General features: G+C 39.8%; 1 protein-coding gene across 1 annotated transcript in view; it reads left to right on the top strand.

Moving 5' to 3' along the window:
• Positions 1–13,041, top strand: part of hmcn2 (hemicentin 2) — a 99,250-nt gene continuing 86,209 nt past the window's right edge. Inside the window, exons 1-4 of the mRNA XM_052094072.1 lie at positions 1–270; positions 4,233–4,303; positions 6,352–6,510; positions 7,514–7,636. Coding sequence (XP_051950032.1) covers positions 12–270; positions 4,233–4,303; positions 6,352–6,510; positions 7,514–7,636 — 612 coding nt within the window. The 5' untranslated portion in view covers positions 1–11. The remainder of the gene's footprint in view (positions 271–4,232; positions 4,304–6,351; positions 6,511–7,513; positions 7,637–13,041) is intronic.

The following is a 13,041-nucleotide window of genomic DNA, read 5'->3' as shown; positions in this document are numbered from 1 at the left end:
TTAAATTAAGAATGAAGACGTTTTCCGTTCAAATCCTCATTTTGGCGCTGAGTATCACAGCGCGCTCCGTTTCATCCATACCGCCGGTGAAGAGAACCTCCGGCACGGATGACAGCGCTTCAACACTGGCCTTTGTCTTCGATGTTACCGGCTCCATGTACGACGATCTCAAACAGGTGATAGATGGTGCGTCTCGAATATTGGAGAGGACCCTGAGCCGCAGAACAAGACCCATCAAGAATTTTGTGCTGGTTCCTTTCCATGATCCAGGTAGAATCAAAATGTTATGGTTTCATTACAAATGTAAAAGCCAGAAGGGCATGCTCACGGGTCTGTCCGTTCTTGGAGATACAAGCCTCCATAACATTGGATTATGTCCCAAACTAGCCTATAAATCAGTGTGTCAATTAATTTATGTCTTATAAAACTGATTTCATAAAGTGAATAACTGTATGATGATGGAATATAGACCTATAATACACATGATGTAGTTCTTAAGTTATTGTGGCCAAGCAATGTCAATGAACTAATATTGGAACAAAGGTGTTTGGATTACAAGGGACATTTTGACCACCAGGGACCGCTGATAGGTAGGTGTTCATGCCTTGGAGATGTATGCTCAGCTAGTCATAACAGAGATAGAGATGTTTCAAACATAAATGAATTTAACTAAAATTAAAAAGATGATTGAGATCAATTCAAGTCATGGCTTCAACTAAACTATGGTTACTTTTTAAGTGTTACAAATACATATTACTTAGCCAAAATGTAATCAGAAACATAATCCAATTATACACAATAATAAAGTAATGTAATCAGATTGCATTTTAAATTACTGTGGTGATGGGGCCGTGGCCGAGCGACGTTTGCAGAGAGTGAGGCCAGGAGAGATTGACACCTGTGGGAAATCACCTTTAACAGCTGTTTTGAGTTTGCAGTGAGAGTGGAGAGGGATTAAAGGGCAATCCAGACTGCCGGGGTGTGACGCACGCAGCAGTCCTGTGTGTTCATTGGTGTGCTGAAAAGAAAGAAAAGTGTAAAATAAAGATGTACGTGGACCATTTACCTGGCCCCCTGCTTTCTCCTTCAAGACTAAGCAAGAAACATTGTCACAGTGGCTGACTTGTTGCAGGCTGGTAATTCTCAAGTCTTCATACACCAGAAGGTTGGCTGCAGGAAGTTGTTGAGGCACAAGCCGGGCTTCCCTGGACAACAGCGGCAGTAGGCGGATCGCCCACTGGATACTCAGCCACTTCCACGCGAAGAGCTCGATAAAAGCCTCCGGGTCATCCCGTGGTCCCATTGTGGTCATCGTGACATGCTGCATGGCCATGGGTTGGTCCAAGGTCACGGCCGAAGACCACTTCTGGTGAACAAAGCTCACTGCCTGGAACAGCACCTGGAACCGCTGCTCCTGTTCCACGCATGTTGGGCATGATGTTGGGCTCGGTGGATGTCGTAGAGGGTTTTGATTACTTCGGCCAGTGGCGAGGACTCCATGACGGCATTTCTTCCTCCTAATTCTTGGGTTTCGGCACCACTGTGACAATGTCTCTTGCTTAGTCTTGAAGGAGGAAGCAGGGGCCAGGTAAACTGCCCACGTAAATCTTTATTTAACACACTTTTCTTTCTAACACACAAAAGATTGCTTTTCAGAACACCAATGAACACACACTGGACTGCTGTGTGCATCTCTCTCTCCCCCCTCCGATGGTCTGGATTTCCCTTATATCCCTATCCACTCTCACAAAACAGCTGTTTGAGGTGATTTCCCACAGGTGTCAATCCTTAACAGCCTGTCTCTCCCGGCCTCGCTCTCTGCAAACGTTGTGAAGAAGTGAAATGCATAAAATCATGCAGATACAGGTCAGGAGCTTCAGTTAATGTTCACATCAACCATCAGAATGGGTAAACAAATCTGATCCCAGTGATTTAGATGGTGGCATGATTGTTGGTGCCAGATGGGCTGGTTTGAGTATTTCGGTAATTGCTGGTCTCCTGGGATTTTCATACACAACAGTCTCTAGAGTTTCCTCAGAGTTGTATTATTTTGTTCTAAATTTAAAAATTGTATCCTGCTTGTAATCCCAATTTTTTCATGTAACTGTAATGGATTAGAGTTACACAATGTTTTATTAAATAATGCTGTTACAAGTATTCCGTTACTCCCCAAGTTTGAATATAAACTATGAATAATTACTGCATGTTTGTCACACTCGTTAAATACAGTATGTCTTTAAATTCCACATCTGGAGACTGCAAGAGAGTAGTATATTCTCAGTTAAACTTCCACAATCTTTTCTGGTTCAGACCAACTATCCATTCACCTAGCGGGGTAGGGTGCCCATGGAGCTGATGAGAAGCACATGTTGTCTGGTAGAATGTAATTAACACAATCACCCCCAGTTCTCCATCCAACTCTCCGGAAGAGCCAACCCAGCCCCCCGGTTAGAGGAGAGACGTAAGTCCTAGACTGGTAGGGGGATGGTGCCAGTCCTTCCCACACCTTTTAATGTGACATTCCCTTGGGGACCTTGTAAAACTGCTGAGATTATAAAGACAGCCAGTGACAAACAGAAAGATGTGATTGCACTATACAGCTTGATGCCCTTTCACCGTTTAGAGAGGGAAAGAGAAAGTACAAAAAAAAAAAGGAATGCGAAGATAATTGCATTGCTGTTGCATGAGATTTAAATTCATTATGTAGATGCACGTATTGTTGTTTAGAGTCATTTGATGTAACGGGTTCCTATTCAAGTTTGATAAGGTATTTTAAGTGTGCTTTTGTCAGACTAAAATATTTTAGGGATATAATGTGGTAAAAGGATTAGTTCACACAGAAATATTTTTCCACCCTCATATTGTTTCAAACTTACAAAATGAGATGTTAAGCAATGTATGGAAAAAGATGCAGTGAATGGTGACTGAGACATTCTTTGTTACACAGGAGTCATATTTGTTTGGATCAGTGTTAGAAATGTTGAAATGTTATTAGATCGCAGTGTGCCATCTCAAGCTAAATTAAAAATGTTTAATCAATTGTGGGACATCATTATGCCTTCATCAAGGTATAGACAGTTTCATAAACATGTTTATATCAACACAAATATTAGTAAAAGTCTATTTTTTTTATTAACATTAAAATATTAGCAATCAACAATCATCAACAATTCATCATTAAAGTAATATTTTTACACATACTGTAGGCATATATGGGACACAAATGAAAGTGAAATATAAGTTCATGTTGATGAATGAAAGAAGCTGGATTTTGTTTGGTGTCTGTGCTCTATTGTTTCAAAGATATAATTGAATTCAGTACAAACTTTTGCTGGCATCCAAGGCTGAAGATCATAACTTCAATTGTTTTTATTATTTAATTGTGTATTGATCAATCTTTCCCAGTCACTCTCAGAAAAGGATAGATTTCCCCCTCAAAAGTGAGCCAAATATTCCTCTTCTGTCCATTCTCCCGAAGCACTGTCAAAATTATAATCCTCCTGTTTGTCTTCCATTTTTTTAATAACTATTAAAATTATAGTTTTTGTCAGAGTAATAAAAAAAACCATCTGGGATACCCAGACCAAAAACAATGGATCTTTCATATGCCGGTTCATCCGTGTGTTGTATATTCAGCGCTGTAATCAATCAGCTTTTGAGAGAGTCCAAATAAGTGCCAAATTCAAGGTGGACCCAATTCATCCTGAGACATCCTAAGAAAAGAGAAACAGAGACAAGAGAGATAGTATGGAGAGGTAAGCTTGGTGGATGATGGCAGTCCTAAACAATAATGAGATCAGGTTATACACCCTGCAGTCACATTTACATGAGCACTGCTGGAATCGGGTCCTTCATTTATTGTCTCAGCTGTCAAAAGTTTCAGGATAGTCTTTTGTAACCACTGAGACAAACATGTTTCATGAATTGATGTTGGCTTAGATTATAGCCCGTTTGTCAGTCTGGTCTAGAAACGAGCGAGAGATAGTCATTATTGGGGCAGTATCTGTGGAAGAGGCTTTGTACCCAGGCCTAATCCTCACTGTTTAAAATCCATTAATGAGGGTGAAGAAGGTTAATCATTTCAAAACACCCACTCCCCAAGGATTTGTTTGTTGAATTAAAGTGTTGTGATAGACTTTCTTAACACTCAATGAAGGGTTCAGAGTCAGACTGAATGTAGAGACAGATAGATGTTTCTTGATGGTTACTGATTCTTTGTTTTTCCTCATCAGATATTGGCCCCGTTTCCATCACTACTGACCCCAAAAAGTTCCAGAAGGATCTTCAGGAGCTGTTTGTTCAGGTGGTCACCAGTCTGCAAAAGAGCTAATTTTTCTGAATAGAAATAATCAGTGTTTGATAAATTTTTAATTGATTAACAATGACTGGTTATTTGATTAATATCTCATTGGTTGGATGACATCAAATGATCTTTATTTGCATATTCGTGTCATCTTCAAACAATTTGTGCTCAATAGAAATAATAGTTTGATTTTGTCCAAAATGTTTGAGGTTTCAACAATTGAGTTTGTAGTTTTGATTTTGTGGGTATAGTTTTAGTTTTGAGAAATGTATTATAGGTTTCACGAAATGTGTCTTAGCCATTAAGAAAAAAATCATGGACATTTTTATAGTGAATTTATGTTATGGTTAATTTTTTGGTAGAGATCGCTCTTTGTACGTGCAATGGGTTTTATTCAAGAAACATAAGCAGAATAAATTGTGTAAATTGATGTCTCTCCCGTCTGGCGTTCCGAAGTTGTAGTATTTGGAACCGTCATATCCTGCCGGAGATAGGAGGCTGGGACGAGGAGCCTACTCCTATGCAGGACGGGACTGAACTGGTGGTGGTGGAGTGGTGGAGGTTGCCGCATTAGCACACTGAAACAGCAATGTGATGGATTGTGAGCAGACTTTTAAAGCAATGGCTTACATGTAATTGGCTGGGAATTATCCAGCTAATGGTACGATGATGTACAGCTGCTAGTCTTCCCGCTAGAACTACGTGGCGCTTACATTTCTTGCATAATTACCCATTGACTCAGACAATTTAGGTAAGGCTTGTTTTACTAACAATTAACACAACCATTTCTTCTACCCATGTTTTCATTAATTAATAATGACTGGAAACATCTTGAAAAAGTCATTAAAAATCATTGGTCAAAAGGTGTGGGAAGCCTGTATTATTGTTAATGCAAATGTGATGTCAACATTTATGCAATATATCCTTCTGCGACCCCACCTACACATACGTGTACGTTTTATTTCGGCCTAGCTATACACAATGCATAATTTAAATTCAGTTAACCTGACTGATCTCAGTTCAGGAGAATCTGTGTTGTCAGTAAAGGGTTACATTTTCGACATACGGAGACATGTGACAAAACAACATGGCGCCGACCACAGAGTTTTTCTTTGGGAGAAACACCAACAAAACTACATTTGGTAAGAAAATTAATTAGGTTTTTACATTGAAACTTGATTTAGTCAAAAGATAAGAGTCTCTAGTTTCGTCCAACATGCCATTTTTAAAATTGGAGGGATTTATTGCTGCGAAACGCCATGCTGCTGTCTGTAACGTCTCAAAAGCATGAATAACCAACACTCCTGGAAGCATAATAAACAAGTCTTTCTATAGCTTGGTGTTATTTAAAATTCCACAACTTACAGTATATTACCATCAATTTATAGGAAACATTTTTGCTCTAGAATGTATTATTATTTTTTTTTTTTGGCATGTTTTTTAGGTGCTACAAGTTACAAATCAAAAGGGAAATGGAAAATTCACACAGCAGTCACTTTTGGGTCTCAGCAGGTTATAGGGAAAAACAGCCCCTGTCTTGACCTCTGTTCCACCCACGTCCTTGCCCAGACATTGTTTATGCCACAACTTGTTTCTTACAACTCATTTCTATTGTTTTGCCTGACACACACCTCCTCAAACACATCAAAAATGTTCCTGCTCCACCCATGCACCTTTATTCAAGTGTCTACACTTATATTCTTTAACAACCACAGGCACATTTTTTTTTTGGCAGACTAATAAGCCAGTGGCATCTCTCTTTATTAGCTACCAGTATCAAATTCTTAGCTACCATTATCAAATCATATTCTGTACTCTGTGTTCTTATTTTCACTCTGTGGCTTCATCTGATTCTCTTGGCTCATCTTAACACTTGATATGTCTCCAGCACTACAATTTTATTAGTACTGTGTTCCTATTGTCCTTTTGGGGTTTGGAGTAAATACTATAAAAACACAATATGTCCTTTTTTATACTTTGGATAGCAAGAGTTTGTCTAGTGCATACATGTAGATGTTAATGCTGAATACCATGTTTTTCTCTCTCAGGGTGGAGGGGATTGCCCAGAGATGAGCATTGGGGCCATCAAGAAGGCTCTGGAGGTTTCTCTGCCTGGATCTTTTATATATGTCTTTACAGATGCCCGAGCTAAAGATTATCGCCTGAAAAGAGATGTTCTTCAGCTAGTACAACTCCGACAGTCTCAAGTAAGCAAGTCCATGCAATAGTGATTCATAAATACATATTTTTGTAATTTTACATGTCCTACAGCAAACTGATAGTTCCACCCAAAATTCAATAGCCACTTTTTCCACAATCAGGCCAGTGTGAGCCAGGACTATCAATTGGCCAGCCAGGGCCAATAGCCTCAGACCTCAAGCCGCCAAACCAAAATCAATTTGCATTCCCACCATCGGGCCAATAACCCAGCAGCGTTGCCCTAAAACCCACCTTTTACACTCCGCCCTGATGCCAATGTCACACCCCCCGCCCATATCACAAATAAGAGGGAAGCTCAAGCTGAGGTTTTCTAGTTTTCTAGAATATCGAGTTTATGTCATTTGTATACATTAGCAAGCTAGCAAGATAAGTTAGCATTGACAACTCACTAACTGTTACTTCCATGCATCCCGAGTGGTCTCTCCACTAACAGCGGGATGATGTCCCAGTTTGTGCAGTGCTTTGTCCATTGTGTGTTTCATTTTTCCCAAATCTGTACACTGGATACACAACCTGGCAAGTTCGGTGAAACTCCGACACTGACACCGCCTTACTCCCCAGTTGGTCTTGTTTGACCTAAGGGTAATCGGTGGGCCAAAGGTCATTGGCTGTTGGCCCTTTGAAAGCCCTGAGGCAGCACGATGAAGCATATTACATAAACCTGGGGAAAGAAGAACACATTTTAAAATGTAAAAAATGTGGACACTTCATCTTTAAGTTTGTACAAAGAAAGAGGATATTTAAATCTATACCATATCATTTTTTTATATTAAGCCATGCTTCTCAAAGTGCAAGTGGTCAGTCAAACCCTAAGCCTGTGAAGTTGTAAACCATAAATCGAAATATCTCAGCCCATTTAAAAAATCCATCTGCTTTTCATGGAATTTACCCCACTGTTGACGTTTATCCCCAACACCCAACCCCCTATACAAACACTCACACACTCATAAACATCTCTTGCGATGTTTTCCCCACCCCCTCTAAATTCAGGTTGTGTTTGTGTTGACGGGGGACTGCGGGGATCGGTCCCAGCCAGGATACAGAGCTTATGAAGAGATCGCTGCCACCAGCTCCGGTCAAATTTTTCACCTAGACAAGCAGCAAGTCAATGAGGTGAGACGCATGAACCCACATGACATTCACATAAAAAAATTGGAGACACACTCAAACCGTGTTGAAAAAACACACGTTGGAAACGCACTTTTAAAGGAAGCAGAAAAATAGAGAATGTTTTCAGCTGTGTGTCCCAACTCTCAGCAATAATCATTTTTCAGTTACTATAATGTGTTGCAGTTTGTGCACTATGCGAAATAAGGGGAAAAAAGGAGTAACACTTTAGAATAAGGTTCTCTTACATTAGTAAATCCTTTTTTATATCATTAGGTATCATGAACTAACATTTAACTATATTTTTACAGTATTTAATGTACATTTTTAGCAGCTTTGACTTCTTGATAATAACTCCTTTTGTGTTCAACGGGAGAACATTTTTGAGCTACTACTTGTGGGTCGATGATGACATAATTTCCAGTTTAAAGAAAATTATCTGAAAAAGGTGTGACTTGAGTAGACTGATCAAATTTTCACATGTGAATGTGTGATAATTTCTGCCTCAGAGTAAGCTATACAACTTAAATATTAATAATACAAATAATATTTTTACTGGAAGTTGCTTTCAAAACCCATTTGTCTCAAAAAACTGAGGGGAAACGTGCACGCTTCTGTCTGTGCTCCATAGTACGTAAGCTAAAATCATGCATGCTCAGTCATAGCCAGACATGAAAAAGAGCAGACCTTCCTCTATGTGAGACACTGGTATCATGCATGTCAACACAGGACATGAAGGAGTCTGAGTCATCAAAAACAACCAAAGAAAAAGTAATCCACAAGAAAGCAAGATGTATAAAAAAAATCTGCCTTCTACTACATGAGTCCTAAAATGTGAAGACAAGCATGTCTGAATATTCGTATTTGTAACCGGATATGTGTGTGTTATTGATTTATGGTTGGATTGGGTGGGTAGTTGATGGTAGTCATGGTTGAGAGCTTTACCACATGTACCTGTTGGTGAGAGTGTGAGTGAGTGTGTCTGCATTGGGATGACTGAGCAACCTTAAGCTGTTAACACTCTCCATCAGCCCTGTCACTCTGTGAGAATTGTCTCAAGGTCAGGGTCACACAGTTGCTCTTACAGCTGACATTTTCAGTCTTCTTCCCCCTGACATTCATTCTAACACAGTCATCCAAAAACCACATAGCAGAATGTACTTCATCCCTAGTTTAAGCCTGTTGCTACATTTCACACTCATTCCATTATCAGGATCTCCATCCTTTCAGGTCCAAGTATGAAAAAACAACCCCGTGGCAAATGCATTTTCCGGTTGGGTGGCATTTTTAACATTCAAGTTCTGTTTGCAGTCTGAGAGACAACAAGGCCCTTTTAAAAAAACATAAAAGATATACTTAACCCTTGAATGCATGGGAATTTCACCAAACACTCATGCATATTCCGGTCTTTAGAGACCCGGCACTCATATCTATAGCAAATGGATTTACAAAATGCCCAGACAGTGTCAAATACTCAATTTTTTTTCAAGACAATTAGAAAATAGTATATTAAAATAATTTTTAATATATTTTGATGTTTTATTTTTCATATATCAAAGAGAAAATGCAACAAATCATGACAAATCTTGAACAGGATTCATTACTTTCGCACTGAAATTACATGAGATGCAATTGGCTGTCAAACACATATTGAGCAACACATAACAAAAGATACACATAAGTTACACATAAGTATTTTCTCAGGCACATACCGAGTCTAAATAGATAGACAATTACAGAATTTCAGTAGTACACCCAAATGACAATAGTCATTTTCATAATTTTCAATCATACATTTCATAATGTGTTACACCTGCTATAGTTTACATCCATGTTGTTTCTTCATCCTATAACAATGTCAAATGTAAATCAAGTCAATCACTGAAACATCAGTGCCACCTTGATTAAGTAATATGTATGTGTACACGCATATAGAATACTGCTAAACCACCGTTGTTGTTAATTCATTGTTGCACAGAAAATGTGATATAGTATTTATTTGTATGAATATAGTACTCATTCTGCTTGAAATAAACAAAGAAATAAATATCCTGTGATAGATATGAAAACATCATAAAAATAGACTTAATGGAAGTGCAACAAAACAAAAACAATAAAACACCCATACATTTCTAGGGTCTCTAATAACCCTATAAACTTTTTTCTAATGACCCTATACACTTTTATATATATATATACTGTATATGTATATCTGTGTTAAACAATTTATAAGAGAGAGATTGAGGAATACTAAAGAGGTGTGGGCACAACTCCATAAAATTACAGAGGGAGGTCCCTGGTCACTCAAGACCCAAGGTAGGTGTTTAAGGTTTAAAGGGATAGTTCATCCAAAAATGAAAATTCTGTCATCATGTGATCAACCTCATGTTGTTCCAAACCCATATATCATGGAATTCAAAAGGAAATGTTTTGCAAAGTCCAAAACGTTATCCTCAGTCACTATTCACTGTCATTGCATCTTTTTTCCATAAGAAGGAAGTGAATGGTGACTGATGTCTAACAGAAAGCTAACTCATATGAAATATCATACGGGTTTGGAAAAACAGGAGTAAATGCCATAATTTTCATCTTTGGGTGAACTATTCCTTTGACACAGAAATATCAGGTTGATATGATATGTTGTTTCCTAATCTTATATCTAATTAAAATCCAAAGTTCTTTAAAAGTTTGAACTTGATAATATATTTATACGTAAATGTATCCATCCATCCATCCATCCATCCATCGTCAACCGCTTATCCTGTGTACAGGGTCGCGGGGGGCTGGAGCCTATCCCAGCTAACATTGGGCGAAAGGCGGGGGACACCCTGGACAGGTCGCCAGTCCATCGCAGGGCCACACATAGACAGACATACACTCACACTCACCTCCACATCCACATCCACACCTAGGGCAATTTTTTTGGAGACACCAATTAACCTAGCCTGCATGTCTTTTGGATGGTGAGAGGAAGCCGGAGTACCCGGAGAGAACCCACGCAGACACGGGGAGAACATGCAAACTCCACACAGAAAGGCCGGGGCATGTAAATGTATCCTCCTTGAAAAATTTTAAACTATGTATTTCTGGGTCCTCAGAGACCCAGATATATAAACACAATTTTATATGATTATACATTGCTATTGTCTGATACAACTGAGGGTTAATGTTGTACATTTATCGTCAGATCAGCTAGGAATGACGACGCGAGACCTTGCTTCTTTTTAGACGTTTAATGAAAAGAAACGAAAGTAAATACAACGTGCTTGTTCAGCAAATCTTTCACCGGCCACCCGTTACCCAAAAAAATCACCAACAAAACCTACGTAAATCACGTACGCCTTTTTTCTCTATGCATCTTGGGAAATTAAGTCAATTCACCAATAATAATAACATATGTGCATCTGAAACATGAACTGTTAAATCTTAGTCTTGTGCATTAAATGTTAACTTATTAATTTTAACTTTCATGACTATTCTATAAGAAATAGTCTTCTATCAAATAAATTCTCAACATCCTCCCCCCCATAAACTACAGTTTATATAATTTCCAAAGGATACAGAAGCTGGATGGGTCTCCGCAGAACAGTCCCTGAACTCGTACGAACTGCACATGACCTAACAAGGCCATCTCGACCTGGAAACACTTCCTCAATTCTTCCTAGCCTCCAGCTCTGTCTTGGGGTGTTGTTTTCTTCGATGAGTGCAACATCTCCGACCTTCAGCAGAGAAGACTTTGGGGTGTCGCAGCAATGAGCAGACTTCAAATCCAGCAAATATTCTCTCCGCCATCGGTTCCAGATGTTGGTCATAAGTCTTTGTCTGTAGCGCCACCTCTTGTTCATCTCCTCCTTGTTTGCTGTTGGATGTTTAGTCTCAGCTGTATATGGCTTAGGAGGCAAACAGGTTAGTCTCTGTCCCACCAAGAAGTGAGCAGGTGATAGCGGCTCTGACACGTCCACATCATTGTGCACATAAGTGAGCGGTCTCGAGTTTATTATGGCTTCAGCTTTAGTCAAAATGGTACACATCTCTTCAAAGTTGAGTTTAGCTCTGCCTAACACCTTTCTAAGAATAATTTTGACTGACCTGACCATCCGCTCCCAGAATCCGCCCCACCAGGCTGCTCTTTCAGCGATGAACCGCCAGGTGATGCACTTTTCTGAGAAGAACTCCTGTAGCTGAGGAGTTTCAATACCTTTCCAGAGCTCCTTCAAATCTTGATCAGCTCTCTTGAACGTCTTAGCGTTATCTGAATAAATCACCTTGCATAATCCTCTTCTTGAGATGAATCTTTTCAACGCTAGCAGGAAGTTCTCTGTAGACATATCTGAGACCAGCTCTAAGTGCACCGCTCTGGTTACAGCGCAAGTGAACAGTGCTATATACGCATTTGTCATGCTGTACTGTGTCTTCACATAGAGTGGACCTGCAAAATCCACACCAGTGATCTCAAATGGTGGAGACTCTGTTATTCTATCTCTTGGCAGTGGCGCGGTAGTCTGCTGCCCGGCCTTTGCATTGAATTTTTTGCAGAATACACATCTGGACACAACTTTCTTCACTATCTGTCGTCCCCTCAAAACCCAATATTTCTCTCTTGTTTGCACTAAAGTGTCTCGTACACCCGCATGCATTATCTTCTCATGTTCATACTGCACTAACATTTCTGTGTATCTGTGGTTGTTGGGCAAAATCCATGGGTGCTTTTCTCTGTAAGAGACATCAGAATACTGGAGCCTTCCTCCCACACTGAGCAGCTCATCTTCATCCAGAAATGGTTTTAGCTCTCGGATTCTGGAGTCAGTGTTGGGACATTTCCCTGCTTTCAGCAGATCAATTTCGGAGCTGAAATTGTGATTCTGAATCATCTTTAGCCAGTTTTTCTCTGCTGCATTCAGCTCTTCTGCTGTCAGTTCACCACTGAATTTTGTGCTTGAGCGGGTGTTGGAGATAAACCTCGTTATCCAGGCTGTCACCCGGAGCACTGTTTTTAGTTTGCTGGACCTTTCCAGACATAAAACAGGGCTCAAGAAAGCTTGGTCTTGCTTAACAAACTGTACAGTAATCTGACATTTGGATCTGAGTTCAGACTTTACTTCATCTTCCTGAACTTCTTCCTGAGTGCTCTCTGACTGAACAGGTGACATCAAAACACAAGGACCATTCCACCACAATGTGCTATGCTTCAGGCCTTGTACAGTTAGTCCTCTGGTGGGGAGGTCAGCTGGATTCATTTCCTCTTTGCAGTGAGACCAGGACTGTGGGTCAGTTAGAGACTGGATTTCTGTGACTCTATTTGCTACGAACTGCTTCCACTTATGAGCAGAACCACAAATCCAATGCAGCACTATCATTGAGTCTGTCCATAGTCTGAGCTGTGTTTTGCCTAGCTGCAGTGCTTTCATGAG

Source organism: Xyrauchen texanus, chromosome 27 (assembly GCF_025860055.1).
Source record: "Xyrauchen texanus isolate HMW12.3.18 chromosome 27, RBS_HiC_50CHRs, whole genome shotgun sequence".
Classification (NCBI taxonomy): domain Eukaryota; kingdom Metazoa; phylum Chordata; class Actinopteri; order Cypriniformes; family Catostomidae; genus Xyrauchen; species Xyrauchen texanus.
Note: the sequence above shows the minus strand (reverse complement) of the source record. Positions and strands in the feature narration are given on the sequence as shown.